This window comes from Hemicordylus capensis, chromosome 5, assembly GCF_027244095.1.
Source record: "Hemicordylus capensis ecotype Gifberg chromosome 5, rHemCap1.1.pri, whole genome shotgun sequence".
Lineage (NCBI taxonomy): Eukaryota > Metazoa > Chordata > Lepidosauria > Squamata > Cordylidae > Hemicordylus > Hemicordylus capensis.
Window position 1 is genome coordinate 34,769,287 of NC_069661.1, and position 15,846 is coordinate 34,785,132.

Consider the following 15,846-nt stretch of genomic DNA (forward strand, 5'->3'; position numbering starts at 1 on the left):
GAATTGTTGAAGTTTATGCTTCTTTAAGGTTTTTTCCCCCTAGGGTATAATGGAGGTTTCAGCAGACCCATAACTCCACCTGGGGGGCACTGGAGTGGCTGGGAGCGAGTGGTGGTGTAGTGCACATAGGTGCCAATCACCCCCATGGGTTGCTGAGTTCTGTTGTTTCTGAGGTGTTCTGAGTGTAGATTCTCTGGTAGCATATGAGATTTTCAACGACAAACCATGAATCCGCTCTCATATGCTACCAGAGAATCTGAATCTACACTCAAAATATCTCAGAAACAACAGAACCCAGTACCCCATGGGTTAGCAACCCATGGGGGTGGTTGGCACCCTATGTGTGGTCTACACCACCACTCACTCTGGGCCACGCTGGTGCCCCCCAAGTGCAGTTATGGGGCAGGAATTATGGAGGTCCATCATTCCCTATGGGGAAGAACTTTACAGAAGCACAAACTCCATTACATCTTTAAAAATCAGCCCTCTGCCCAATTCCTTTGAAATAATTCTGGCAGCTTCTTTGCTCCCACTGGGCACTACCACCCACCCTACTCTGCTCTGGGCCACCCCTTTCCCCCCAACATGAAGCTATACTTTTGCTGAAACCTCCATTCTTCCCTATGGGAAAAATCCTATACTTCAAAAATTCACCAAAAATCTGCCCAATTCCTTTGCCCAAATTTGGGTGGTAGTTTCCACCCATTGGGCACTACCACCCCCACCCACTAGTTTTTCCCCGGGGCCATTTTTTAAAAATCCAAAACGTTTCGGATTCGGATTTTGCAATTTTGAACAAAGAACAAAATGGGGGTGTTTCGTATTCGGGCCAAAAACAAAACAACAACAACAAAAATGCACAACCCGTCCTTTCATGAATGGAAGGAGTTTCTGCTGACAGAGCAGCATTCTGTGAAAGGTCTGGATGCCACACAATAATTTCACTGTGAGTTAACAGCTAAATTTGGCAACTGCTGCTCCACATGTATGGTATTACTGCATCCTCATACTGCCCGCCCCTCCAACGTCTAGTCACACTCATCCATGATGTTTCCTGACATGTTTTCTCTCTGTTGCTGGCAATGATGTGGAGCATGTGTGGCAAAGCATACAGTGTGATGATGATAGGATGCATATAGCTGTGCCTCAGCATTATGGGGAGAGGGGGGATTTATTTAATTATTTGATTTATATACCACCCCTCCAGAAATGGCTTAGGGCAGTTTACAGCATATTTGATATGGAGCTGTGGTACCAAGCGTAAGGTCTCGTTTTAAAGCTAATGCTTGCATTGATTGTTGAAACTGGATGGGTTGATGGGTGAATAAAACAAGTCTTAAAAGAAACTGAAGTCTGCAACATGGCTTCTATATATTTTTTTAAATTGTCTTTTCTATTCTAAAGATGCTGTTTTTCATAACTTGCATGGGCAATAACCTTAAGCCTTATTTATTAAGAACTTATCATATTTCTTTTTTTAGAGAAAAGATGAAAGATAATGCTACTGAAGATCAGCTTTATCTAGACTACTTCAGTCAGAATGACGATTGCATCTTTCCTCTCCATACATCCATATCCTTGTTTCTCTTGTCATATTGTGACTGCAAGACATTCACAGTTTTTTTAGTATCTCCGGGTGAAATAGCTTCAGATGCCCAGCTTGTTGGCAAAGCACTGTCTGAGGACTTGGACATTCGCCTCATCAAAAAGTGTCAACTCCCTTTGGTGGTCCAGAGTTGCTGTTTACCTGCTGTTGTTGAGAAAAATGGAAGATTCCTTCGAGCAGGACTTGCAGTGGTACTGAGGCACATCATACACAAAACGTTTGAGGCAGACCCATCAAGAAAGGAAGTTTTGGAACTCTTGGGTTTTAAAAAGACCTGTTTAAAAGCTTGTGCTGAAGTAAGTTTATTCATTTATTATTTACATGTAAATACGACTCTTATTCCTGGGACTCCAGGGCAATGAACAACCGATTTAAAACAACAAACAAATAAAAATAATTGTAAACATTTCATTAAAAATACAATGAAAAACCAACTAAACACAGCTACAACACAGCTACAAAACCAACTAAAAGGAAGCTGGAGGACAGCTACTCACTAGTCAGAGGCCTGCATTAAAATGGCAGTCTTTAGTTATCTCCAAAGGATTGGAAGTGAGGGAGCCATGAGGATCTCATCAGAGAGCAAGTACCATAGCCTGGGGGCAATCTCCAGGACAGCCCTATCCAGAACGGCCCTATTTGTCATGTGCTTGACAAATGAGCTTCAGCAGGTATTGCACAAAGTGCAGAGCCCCTCCTGACTGACCTAGTCAAGTGGATAGAGTCAGAGAACAGGTAATCCTTAATCTGAGGCCCAAGTTGTTTAGGGATTAAAGGTAACAACCAGCACCTTGAATTGTCCCCAGAAATAGACTGGCAGCCAGTACAGCATCTTCAGTATTATTTATTTTTATTTATTTATTCGATTTCTATACCGCCCTTCCAGAAATGGCTCAGGGCGGTTTACATTAAAACAAACACAAAACAATTAAAATCAATTCACAGTTAAAAATAGACTATAAAACACCATAATATAATCAACAGTTAAAAACATTTTGAACTAACTGAGGTTTCCAAACTATGTACAAAGGCAGCCCCACGTAGAGTGCATTGCAGTAGTCAAGCTTGGAGATTACCAGCTGATGCACCATTGTTTTGAGGTTGTCTCTTCAAGGAATGGATGCAGCTGTAAGCAGCTGAAGCTGATAGAAAGCACTCCTGACCATAGCCTCCACCTGAGATACCAGGGTGAGGCCTGGGTCCAGGAGTACTCCCAAGCTGCGTAACTGCTCCTTCCGGTTGAGTGTAACCCCATCCAGCACAGGAAGATCGCACTCATCCCTCAAATTCTGAGCCCCTACAATGAGCACCTCCGTCTTGCTTGGATTCAGTCTCAGTTTATCCCTTATCCAGCCCTTTACTACCTGTAGGCAGGCATTGAGGGGATGGATGCCATTTCCTGATGATGCAGATGGAAAGGAAAAGTGGATTTGGGTGTCAATCAGTATACTGATTACACCCAGCACCAAACCTCCTGATGACCTCACCCAGCGGTTTCATGTAGATATTAAAAAGCGTTGGTGACAGAATGGAGCCCTGAGGGACTCCGTATAACAGCTCCCGTTTTGAGGAGCAACTGTCACCAAGCTCCGCCATCTGGAATCTACTCAAGAGATAGGAGTGGAACCACTGCAAAGCAGTGCCCCTTGTCCTCAACTCCCCCAGGCGATCCAGAAGAATACCGTGGTTGATGGTATCGAATGCCGCCGAGAGATCCAGAAGAACCAGCAGAGTCACACTCCCTCTGTTGGTTCCCTGGTAAAGGTCATCCATCAGGCCAACTGAGGCTGTCTCAGCCCCATAGCCAGCTCTAAAGCCAGTTTGAAATGGGTCTAGATAATCAGTTTAACTGATTAAACTGCCTGGAGCTGTTTGGCCACCACCCTCTCAATCACCTTGCCCCTAACCAAGGGATACTGGAGATTGGCCTGTAACTATCCATCGCCAAGTGATCCAGGGAAAGCTTCTTAAGGAACAATCTAAACATTGCCTCCTTCAGACAAGGAGGCACCCTAACCTCCCTCAGCCACCTCCTACAATCTCCCTGCTAGATAGAAGCAGCCAGGTTGGGCAGAGATCCAGAGAACAAGTGGTAGGCTGCACCGCTTCAAGCAGCTTGTCCACATCCTTAGGAGTCACAGATTGAAACTGATCCAACCTAATCCTTCAAGAAGGATTGCTGGACACCTCCTCTACAGACTTTGCGGAAATGGTGGAGTCCAAGTTGGCCCGAATACAGGAGATTTTGTCCACAAAGAACCCATTAAAAGTGCCACAGCAGAATGACCCCAGGGACTGATTTGAAGTTGAAGGAGCAAAAACTAAACTCCTCACAACCCAGGATAGCTCTGCTGAATGCGAAGCTGCAGACGTAAGGCGCGCAGACCAAACTTCCTTTTTCGCTGCATGCACCGCTACCACATAAGTGTTCAAATGGGTCACATGCTGCTTCCTGTCAGAGTCGAGCTGAGTTCTCCACTTGCGTTCCAGTTGCCTACCCAGCCGCTTCAGTCCTTGCAGCCCCTTGGTATACCAAGGGGCCATTTTTGAAGCAGGTTGGGAAGGGACGCTTAGGAGCAATAATGTCTGCTGCCCTGTTGAGTTCCCTATTCCAAGTTGCCACCAGGGCATGGAGAGAATCACTGGCCACACCAGCTTCAAAACTCTCCAAAGTCTTTTGGAAACCTGCTGGGTCCAGTAGCCTTTTTGGGCAGACCATCCTAATAGGTCCACCACCCCTGCTTCAGAAATACACACTCAATATAATTCAGCTATCTCACAGAGGCCCTGGTAAGGGAGATGGTACTCTTATGGACCACAGCCGTTCCACCTCCAACCCCACCGCCCACTTCCCCTAGCCTGCTCCACAACTGGACCACTCACTTCCCCCAACCAGGTCTCAGTTAGACATGCCGGGTCAGCTCCCTTATCCACGATCAAACCATGGACAATTTCGGTCTTATTCAGAACTGACCTGGCATTGCAGAGGAGCAAGGCCAGACTCAGAAGCAAAATAATAACACAACTTGAATAGTTTCAGGGTATCAACATGGTACAATAGTATATGCTTGAGCAGGAAATTAAGTAAACCATTTAAAACTAGCTGGCCCAGGTGCAGAGCATCTGCGCCTCTAGTTCTCCCTCGTTCTTGGCCCCTCGTTCTCAGCCCTCCACGCTCCTCTTCTTCCTCGCTCCAATGTTTTCTCTCTCTGGCTGGCTGCCTGGCCAGCCGCTTTTTTCATGCTGCCCACTGCTTTGTCCCCCCGCCCTCCTGCTGCCGCTTTCTTTTTCTCTCCCCCCACCCTGCCACCGTCTGTCTCTCTGTCCGCCTGCCTGCCTGCTTGCCCATTCGCTGGCCTGTCTGTTGGCCTTATGTTCCCCACCACCGTTGCTTTCCTCTCCCCCTCCCCTCGCTCACGAACTCTTGCAAGAGCTGCCATGCGTGGGATTAGCCATGGGTACGTCTTAGAGAATTATACAGATAGAAGATAGTTAAGAATTAAATACAGCATTTAGCTTTATTTGTACTCATTGAAAATTGCTTATAGAATTTTGCATTTTAGTAACCCAGCACTTGCACAAAAACTCAGTGAGGTCTTTATACTGTCCTGGACCTTTTGTGTGTTTGTTAAACTTGGCCTATCAAAGATCTAACAAACTAAGAAAATCTGGGCAGATATTCAGTGGGTCTACTCTAGTCAATCTCATGGGCAGGATCCAAAGAACTACTGTAAGCATGTCCATTGTATGTCTGACTCTTTTTCTTTGAATAGCTGATCCCCGTGCCCTATCTCAAAGTGATTTTGAATGTCCCATTAGCTTAAACCTATTAGGTAAGCTACGTGGCATCAGAGGCTGCTGTTTTGTTTTGTTTTAAAAAAAGCCCAGATACCAGGTATGTACAAGTATTGTTTAGATCCCGGCCAGTATGTATGTGTAAAGCTTTATTTTTATCTTTGTTGGCTAGAATAAACATTTAGTACAGTATGGGTGACATTTCAGCCTTTTATTGGAATGTTTATGAAACTACTTTTCTATCCGTTGAATGAGTATAGCTATTGGCTGATTGACTGTATTTAACATGCAGGTTAGTGAATGGACCAGACTTTGTGAAATCAGCATTCCTTTGGCTGTTGAGAAGTTTCTGGCGGTGTCTTCTGATCAGCATCAGAATATTCCAGTGGAAATATTGCAGTTTGAGAAGAAGTTGAGAGAACCTGTAAGAGTGCACAATGATGACAAAATTCGAAGGCAGAAAGTTCAACAGCAAAAGGCATTTGTCAAGAAAGTAACTAATAAGATGTCCTCAGAAGAAGGAAGTTTAGCAGAAGATTTGGCATTCTCTCCTGGGGATCTGGAACTGAGAGTAGCTTTCTCTAAATTAACTGTGCAAAAAGGACCAGTTGCTGCTAATAGGGAGCCCTCTCACATTAGGAAAATGAAAACCTCTGAACTCCCACCTTTGGAGCATGTTTTTGCTGAAGGGCTTTATTTCACTTTGGCAGATATAGTTCTCTTTCCATGCATTCATCATTTCTTGGTAAGCATTAAGATGTTTATATACTTTCCCCCCAAGTATGTCAATGTTTTGTAGTAAATGGTGGGAAGTGCCTCATACCTTGGAGCTATGTATTGGTGCTTTTATTTTCATTATAAATATATTCTCTTCATTCAGTACATGGTGATCTGGAAGTGGAGAGCACTGAATGGAGGCTTGGTTGCCTCTTAATCATGTTTAAGAAATTGGGAGCCAGCCTCTGGAATGCCTGATCTGGCCCATGACTCCTGACTTGAACCATACCTAATAATAGTCACATTTTTTAACTCATTGCTCACAATCTGTTTGCAGCTCAATCAGCTCACAGGTTTTCACTGGATAATTCTGCTAGGAACAAAGTTGTTTCTTTTTTTCTGGTGGGTATAGCTTTGAAATAAATACATTTTCCGAGATTGATGCTAATCTTATATGGTATGACGCTGCTGTAGTTCTTTCCTTCTTTTCCTCTGTTTGTGCCATGCTTTTCCTCCTCATTTCCCAATACAAGCGTGGGAATCACAGGACTCTTCAGTTAGGCTCCATTTGTTGTTTGTTGTAAATTTAATGCAGTTTAAATACTGGACAAAATATGCATTGAGGCTACAACACTTCTCTCTTGGTTGTGACTAACTCTTATCCTATTGCTTTTGATTGGGCTAAATCATGGTAATCTCGAACTGGACTGGTGTATATAACATCTATAATGTGCAGGTTGTAGCTATAGCATGACAAAGCTTTCTAGGTGTCAGATTTAGACCATAGTGAGGACTGTCTGTACTCTATACTAAAAAGAGAGAGGATTCTGCATGAAGAAAAAGTGAATTCTGTGACTTATATACATTATGCAACTTTGTATTGAGTTTCCCCATTTTGCATAGTTGATTCTAGGGATGTGCATGAACATTGAGCACATTTCGGGAGTGGGGCCGGGAGCTTTAAGAAAGAGGAAAGCAGGTCCTTACCTGCTCTCTGCTGCCCCATACAGCTTTCCGCTGGGGCAGTGTGCGTCCTAAGAAGCCCCACATGGCATGGTGTTGCTGACCAGAGTGAGCATGGTGTTGCTGACCACACAAATGGCACCCATGCATGCACGAATACCATGTGCATGCTGGCACCATGCAGGGCTTCTTGGGATGTACGCGCCCCAACAAGAATCTGTATGGTTCATGCACATCCCTAGTTGATTCTGTTTTTTAGTTTTGGTTGTTTTAGTGTCGGAGAGGCAAAGAGATATGCAGGGCATTGAGGTTCTCTCTCTGACTGCTGGAAATCTTTCCCCAGACACGTTTGTGCATATCTTTACATCCATAAGGCCTCGACACTTGCTTCTTTTTTTAATCATGGAGACTGAGATTTGCAGGAAGCTAACGTATGACAACAGATATTTATATACCGCTTTTCAACAAAAGTTCCTAAAATGGTTTACCTAGATATAAATAGATAGACATCCTGTCCCCAAAGCTTTCACAATATAGAAAAGAAACATAAGGTAGACACCAGCAACTTCTACTGGAGGGATGCTGTGTTGTGGATGGATTGGGTCAGTTGCTCTCCTCCTGCTACATAAAGAGAACCACCACTTTTAGAAAGGTGCCTCTCTGCTCAGTTAGCAGCGGACATATTAACTTCTGCAGTTAATACTGCCACATTTTTTCTACACTCTTGAAGAATGGCAGCATACAGATAGCCCTGTTTGTAGCCCTGTACAAGTGTAAACAAAGTGAGTGTGTCGTGTTTCTGTAGTGTCCCTGCATACTTGGTAAGCCTTACCTCTGCAGACACGCTCTGAAACCCTCTTCTCCCATTCTGCACTTGTAATGTTTGAGGGGACAAGACTTCAGAGTGTCTCAGCATGAGGGTGGAGCTTCCAAGGCTGTACATGTGAATAGTGTCCCCACTTTGTAAGTATGTGAAAAAGTACTCTGTGCTAGAAGACTTATGGAAGTGTAGGTATGCTTTTATAACAGGAGTGTGTGGAATATACACCCCTGTGTGTGGAATATAGAGCGAAAGTGTGCAAGAAGGGCATTAGAGCAATAATTCTTACATGGGCTAACAGTAATGCCATGCCACAACACGTCTAGAATATGTTAGAGACATTCCACTCCCTCACAGTGTTCCTTCTAACAGGGATTCCCAGATGTTGTTGACTATAACTCCCATAATCCCCAAACAAAAACCATTGCAGCTGGGGATTCTGGGAGTTGTAGTCAACAACATCTGGGAATCCCTGTTAGAGGGAACACTGCTCCCTCAGTGTTGGCCCTACCCAACCCTTTCCCTACCACAGTTGTCCCTTAGTGTGAGCGTGTTATCCTCTGCTGCAAGAGAAGTCCTAATGGCTTGAGGCAAATGCACATGTTTTAGCCATTGGTGACTTGGGAGGGAATGCATTGATCCCTACACACACCCACACCCACACACACACACACCACCTTTAAGGCTAAAACCTCCCTTGCTTTGCTTGAGTGTTTTCCAAGCATGGAAGGCTGCCTGCACTGTGGGAGTTCTTAGAAAGAATAACAAGAAACCGTAAACATGTAAACTGTTTTGGAAACGTTGTTGAAAAGCCATATATTGGTGGTGGTAGTAGTAGTAAATGTTGAAAGGTAACTACTTTAGAATTTTCCTACAGAGCAGAGAAAAATAGGCTATAAATTTTATGAACAGTAACTAGCTCTGAATTATTTCATCTTAAATCTGTCATCTACTCTCTCTCTTTGGAGGTATAGAGATTAAATTAGGAAGGGGTTCCAGAGCCAAGCTCCCAGTGTGATTTAGGTATTTTGGGCTCACATAACAAAGCTAGACACAAAATATCCAGCATAATATACCAAGAAAGCCAGCTTATCTCTCTGCATGTTTCCACTAGACAGCCTTGTTTATATGAATGGCATTTTTTTCAAGAATCAATAAGAGCCTGGGCATTTAAAAGTAGTGTGTTTGGGCTTTTTTTTGGAGGCACTTTAAGGTGTCCCCTCCCGTTTGCTTATTTTCTGTTGCCTCCCGTTTACTCCTTTTCCCCAATAGACAGAAAATGTTGTAAGACAAGGCATATCTTCTTTTACTCTGTGTCTGTCTGTGTGTGTGTGTGTGTGAGAGAGAGAGAGAGAGAGAGAGAGAGAGAGCGAGAGAGCGAGAGAGAGCGAGAAAGAGAGAAATTGGTTTGTAAACTTGTATTACTAAGCAGAACTTTGTATTATCTTTTAAAGGTTTTCAACAAGAACCACCAAGACAAAATATTAGAGTTGCCGTTGATATGCAGTTGGTACTGGAGAGTTCAGGAAGTACCTGGAATAAAGCAAACTGCTGCCAAGTGCAATATGCAATTTTCCCACTTTGTTGACTACTCCTCTTTCCCAGATGAAAGCCTGTGCAGTATTTGCACAACTGCTGATGAGCCTGAAGAAGAACATGAAGACACTCCATTTATAGGTGGACCAAGGCCGACCATGACAAAGTTAATGGTAGCTTAATAGTTACATCACTGACTATATGTACCTACCACAAAAATACTCTGACTACATTTAGGATGAAACAGATTTGCAGAAGGAGCGTATAATATAAATGGCGCTTTGCAAAGAATAAGAGGAGAGGTCTATACCTCAAGAGGCTTACATACCAGAAAACAAAACAAGGTAGCCAATGGAGAAAGAGGAAGGAAATTGAGGGAGGGGTACATTAGAGTAATATGTGATTGCTACAATTACATATATATATAAGCTTAGTGTCAGGCTTTGGGGGAGAGCTGGTCTTGTGGTAGCAAGCTTGAATTGTCCACTTTGCCAAGTAGGGTCTGCCCTGGTTTGCATTTATTTATTATTTATTTAACTATATCACCAAAAACTTGCATCTCTGGGCAGTTTACAATTAAAATAATTTAAACATTAACATTATTAACATTAAAATCAGTTAAAACCCAATATTAAAATTATTAAAACTATAAATCTAATTAAAAGCCTGGGTGAATAAATGTATCTTCAGTGCCTTTTAAAAAGTTGCCAGAGATGGGAGGCTCTTATTTCAAAAGGGAGCTTGTTCCAAAGCCCAGGAATGGAGAAGGCCCGTCCCCGAGTAGCCATCAGATGAGCTGGTGGCAACCGCAGACGAACCTCTCCAGATGACCTTAATGGGAGATGAGGCTCATGGTGAAGAAGACATTCTCTTAAATACCCAGGGCCTAAGCTGTTTAGGGCTTTATAGGTAATAACCAGCACCTTGTATTTTGCCCGGAAACCTATTGGCCAGTACAACCTGGAGGTTACCAGCATATGTACCACCCTTCCGAGGTTGTTCATCTCAAGAAACGGATGCAGCTGGTGTATCAGCCGAAGCTGATAGAAAGCACCTCTGGCCACTGCCTCAACCTGTGACACCAGGGAGAGGTTTGGATCCAGAAGCACCCCTAGACTGCATACCTGTTCCTTCCGGGGGAGCTTGACGCCATCAACCCCGCGCAACAAGTACCTCAATTGTATCTGGATTCAGCCTCAATTTGTTTTTCCTCAGCCAGCCCATCACCGCCTCCAGGCAGGCATTTAGGGAGGTTATGCCTTCTCCTGATGATGTTGACATGGAGAAATAGATTTGGCTGTCATCAGTATATTGATAACACCCCGCACCAAATCTGATGATCTCTCCTAGCGGTTTCATGTAGATGTTAAAAAAACATCGGAGACAGTATGGAGCCCTGAGGGGCACCATACGAAATTTCAGATTTTGAAGAACATTCTCCCATTCTACATCATCTGGAATCTGCCTGTGAGGTAGGAGTGGAACCACTGCAAAGCAGTGCCTCCCACCCCCAATCACCTCAGACATTCCAGAAGGATACTATGGTCAATATTATCAAAGGCTGCCGAGAAGTCCAAAAGCACCAACAGAATCACAATCTCTCTGACAATTCACAATTGGTGATTATCCATCAGACCGTCCGTCCATGACAATGGGGAAATCACAGGAGTCCCCACCCATGGAACCCCACTCTGTTCAGAGTGAAAGACCAGGTCTGACCAGCAATATGTGTCGGTCCCAAGACCACTTGGGATAGGCCCAAGTGAGATAGTTGTCATGACCGCTATGAACTCCTGAGTTGCCCTGGACAAATTGGTCCCAAAGTGAACATTGAAGTCCCACCACCACCACCACAAGCCTGGGAGCACCAAGCCCGAGACCAGGTCCGTCAGCTCAGTTAGGGACTGTTGGGTAGCAGGGCGATCAGTACACCAACAGAAGTTCCAGTTTGTCCCTGGTCCCCAAACTTAAGTACACACATTCAATATGGTCAGACACTTCGACAGGGATCCTGGCGAGGGACGTTGTTCTTATAGACCACAGCCACTCCACCTCCTTGCCCACGTCCCCACCGCTGCTAAATAGAGTACCCTGGAGGGAGAAGCTGGGACCAGACTGGGACACCAGCCTCCCCCAACCAAGTCTCTGTGATACGTACCAGGTCGGCCCCTTCATCCAGAATCTAATTATGGATGGTTTCAGGTTTATTCTGGACTGACCTGGCATTGCAAAGGAACAAGGCGAGGCTCTGTGGGTGGGTGGCATTACTTTCCAAGGTCAAAGACCTAGCAGGACATCCAGAAGGGGAAACAACAATTAAGTTTCTGATTTCCCTTCCCCTCCAATGGCCTGCTGACCTGCCAATCTTACTTCTTTTATTCCCCACCACCACTGGAATAGCTGCCCCATAATCAGTGGTTACACTCCCTGTCTCCCCATCTCCAGACAGACCCAGGCACATTAAAGCTAAACTCACCCAGGTTTTAAAACAGAAGCCAAATTAAAATACTTACCCACCTTTACACACCCATGAGGAATCCTGAGGCAGACAGCCTGGCCTTTGCCCTCATTATCCCCTGAAGTGGCTCCCCCAAAGTGGTGACCCCCGTTGGTGTTGCCCCTTTGATGGCAAGCCTGCCACCACGGACAGTGTTCTTATAAAAGGCCCAGAGCTGGGCAGATGGAACCAGGAACTGCTGAGTGACTCACCTCTGGCCCCAATCCTGTACACATTCCCCACAGATGTTGCACAGAAGCAGCAGGCCGCAGTCCAACAGGGGAAGCAAGGAGCAGGCAGGTAACAGCAGAAGGAGCCAACAGCACACGCGCGCGCGCGCGCACACACACACACACACACACACACACGGTCTCTCCGGGCAGCACTGAATGGGAAGCAGATGGACCAGTGGCGGAACCACCATTGCATGAATGGGTTAGAAGAACCCAGGCCGCCGCCCCTCAGGGGCTGCACGTCGCAACCCAGTCATGCCCCTGCATCTGACGTCAGACACAGGCATTATTTTGTTTGCAAACAGGGACACATGGCCCTGTTTACAAGCAAAATCCAGCCAGTGCCGTATTCGCAGAACGGCTGGAGCCCCTCTCCCTGCAGCACGGCTGGAGCAGCTCTTCTCCTTTGAAGTCAGGGAGAGTTGCTCCTGGCCATGCTGCGAACATGGCGCGGGCCAGATTTTGTTCGTAAACAGGGCTGTGTGGCCTCATTTGTGAGCTAAGCCCCCTGTGTCTGATGGAGGTAAGGCTACGGCCGCGGTGGCAGACTGAGCCCGGGCCGCTGCTGGTCTCCCTCCGCCCCTGAGATGGGCTCTTCCTCTCCTCTGCTGGGCTTCTAGAATGGGAGAGTACATGTGTGAGCGCTGTAAGATATTCCCCTTAGGAGATGGGACCGTTCTGGGAAGAGCATCTGATTGCTTGCATGCAGAAGGTTCCAAGTTCCTTCCCTGGCATCTCCAAGATAGGGCTCAGGGAGACTCCTGCCTCTTAAACTTGGAGAAGCTGCTTCCAGTCTGCATAGACAATACTGAGCTAGATGGACCAATGGTCTGATTCAGTAAATAGCAGCTTCCTATGTTCCTTTGTCATGGCCAAACATATCATCTCCTGCATGTCCATCCTTTCGTCTTGTATGGTAGCCATGGTTTCAGGTCCTGGTTTGTTAACTAACCATAATTAAAATTATGAACCTGAGTTCAGATGTAATGGAAAACTGGTTTGTTGGAAACTAAAGTTGGAAGTTTTCAATCTTTTTCTTGTGTTTAGCAATATATCTTAACCAGGCCTTTATAAAAGACACTGGTACTTTCACCAGAAAAAAATAGTGTCTAACTTAGAAGGTGGCTTGTGTTTTGGCTGCTCGTATAATCCTACCAGGAGGAAGGAGAAGCAGATAATAGTACTAATGCATTATCTTATATAATACATTTTAAGTATTCAAAGTACTTTACTATGCTCATAATTCTTACAAAAGTCCTATAAGTGAGGTCAGGATTATTATCTCCATCCTGAAGATGGCAGCTGAAGCTGAGAGAATCGTGGCTTGGCCAAAGAGAGACAGGGTGACTTCAAATGATCTGCTGCAAGTTTGGTGCCCAGACACCAGGGTTCTCAGGGAGTGAGCGCTTCCAAAGGACATGTCATCTGAAGCTGCCAAAGTTTGGCTCGTGAGCTGGACTGCTGACAATCGCCCAGAATTCTCCGCCCAACTTTAAATGTAGGTTACAAATGTCAGATAAATGTCGGCAGCCCGGATTGGGAATTGGACGTTGGGGGTTCAGATTACACATCTGCGGAAAGTGTGCACTCCCAGTTCCCAGGCAGCAGACTTGTGGTGGATTGTACAAAGCCCCTACAGTGGGTTCATGCGTCAGCTGCGATTTCTTTGCTTACATTTTCTGCCACTAAATCCAACTAAAACCCATGTGACCCCAGAGGTTGCTAACCCTCTTCTAGTGTATTTCTTTGCAATTCCTATAATCCAGTAGTGTGAGGAAGGTAATCCAGACTTCTCTAAGGAATGCCCTTTGATAGAGAGAGAAATAGACTGCTCTCCATTGGGCATGTGTTGTGGAACAAATTTATTGCCCACAATGTTTATTTTACTATTTATTTAGAACATTTATACCCTTACTTTTTAAACTTACAAAAAATTCAGAAGGTAGCTTCTAACAATAAGCCAGCTAGAGACTTCGGTAGTGGGCGGTATACAAATATGCTAAATAAAATAAATAAAAGTGTGTGTGTGTGTACACACACACACACACACACACACACACAAAATGAACATTACATGCCAGCATAAAACAAGAAAGTAAGCAATAAATCCACAATAAAAATGAGTAACAGCACTAAAATCAACTTCCCTGTTCACAAAAAGAACTGGAAAATAAGATTGTTTGACCCGGTGCCTATAGCTTAGTGGGGTTTGTGCCAGATGAATCTTTCTGGGGTGGGAGATTCACAGTTGGGGTGTTCACCATGGAGAAGATGTTGGGGCATCCCTGCTGTGCTTGTGACATAGAAAGCATTAATGCCAATTTGCAATTTTAGACACTGCTAGCTAATTTTGGAATTCTGTTTTCCCCCTCCTTTAAATACAGGAAAGTGGAATTGAAGCAAAGTTTTCTGCTCATCCTTGCCCTAGCTGGACCTTAGACTGGAACAGTCTGCCAGCTGCCGTCAACCCAGGAGAAGGTAGGGATTTTTCTCATTTGTCTTGTTCTTACTGAATAAATACTTTTATTCATTCATTTGTCCAAGGACACGTTGACAGCAATTAATAGAAACCATTTTTAAATGACTTTTAAAGAAGGACTACGTGTCTCATTATTAGCTATGACATTCACTTATGAAACCTCTGAACTGTTGAAAAGCCTGGATAACGTTGGGCCCATATGCCTGGAACAAATGGGATGAGTATCGCCAGTGCCCCACTTGTGTCCTCCTTTAGGAAATCTGGTTGGCTGCTGTTGAAGACAGAGAATTCTGAGCTAAAGAGGCCTTTGGTGTGACCCAGCATTGCAGTTTTTCATGTTCTCATACATTCTTAAAGAAATCTTCTCAAGTATCTTGACAGAAAGCCTAAACATGGAGATTAAATTACATAGGTGAGATTTATTACTCTCATGGTCCCCAGATCCTTATATTTTTCCCATCATCGATTGAAAATAATCTCTCATGTAAAATAACTTGGAATGTTCAATGATTCATTTTTATAGACTGACCTGTTCTAGAATTGTTGTCTATTTGCAGAACATAATCATTCTTGGTGTAGTTAGCATCATATTCAAGTCTTTTAGGGAAACTCACTTATTTTGCCAACACCCATATCTCTGCTAAAGTATGGAGGAAAAAACTGGAGGGGGCTTAGGGGGATGTGTCACGGACGATAAAGGATTTGCCATGCAAGATCATTAGCAAATTGTTGCAAGAAGCAAGCATTTTCAGTGTTGAGACGGAAAGGCTGAAAGGAAACCAATTGTCAAATATCTTAAAGCCTGCTAGACCAGATTGGTGTAGCCAGCTGTTCTTAATGTTAATTATCAAGGAGGAAGGTTTTGGTTAAAATTAAATATCAGCATGAATCTTCTAGTTATGGGAATAGTTAGCAAAGGGAGATTGAATCAATACCTGTCAATGAATGGATTTGCATTTTCATATATCCTACTAGAAGCTGGGTCCCGCCCCCCTTCTTCATCTTTTGTGGCTTCCCGCTTCCCACTTCCCGCTCCCCCAAACACATACAAGTGTGCATTCCAGACAGTCATTTCAAGAATATATGTGTGGATACTTTATTATCCAAAAGCATTCACATAGCTATGTGTGTTGTTGCAAATTTAATCTTTGGGTATGTTTTCAGCTAGGCACTATCCATACAAAAAATGCCAATCTGGAG

At 44.4% G+C, this 15,846-nt stretch overlaps 1 protein-coding gene across 9 annotated transcripts in view; it reads left to right on the forward strand.

The window, feature by feature from the left end:
- GSTCD (glutathione S-transferase C-terminal domain containing) overlaps positions 1–15,846 on the forward strand; it is a 118,733-nt gene that overhangs the window by 21,772 nt on the left and 81,115 nt on the right. For 6 of the 9 annotated variants that reach the window (XM_053255110.1, XM_053255109.1, XM_053255108.1 and 3 more), the window contains 4 exons: positions 1,482–1,902; positions 5,694–6,146; positions 9,356–9,610; positions 14,552–14,645. In XM_053255110.1, the coding sequence (XP_053111085.1) occupies positions 1,489–1,902; positions 5,694–6,146; positions 9,356–9,610; positions 14,552–14,645 (1,216 nt within the window). In that variant the 5' untranslated portion in view covers positions 1,482–1,488. Of the gene's footprint in view, positions 1–830; positions 947–1,481; positions 1,903–5,693; positions 6,147–9,355; positions 9,611–14,551; positions 14,646–15,846 lie in introns of those variants that run through there. The other 3 variants (XM_053255113.1, XM_053255106.1, XM_053255114.1) reach the window with 3 other exon arrangements.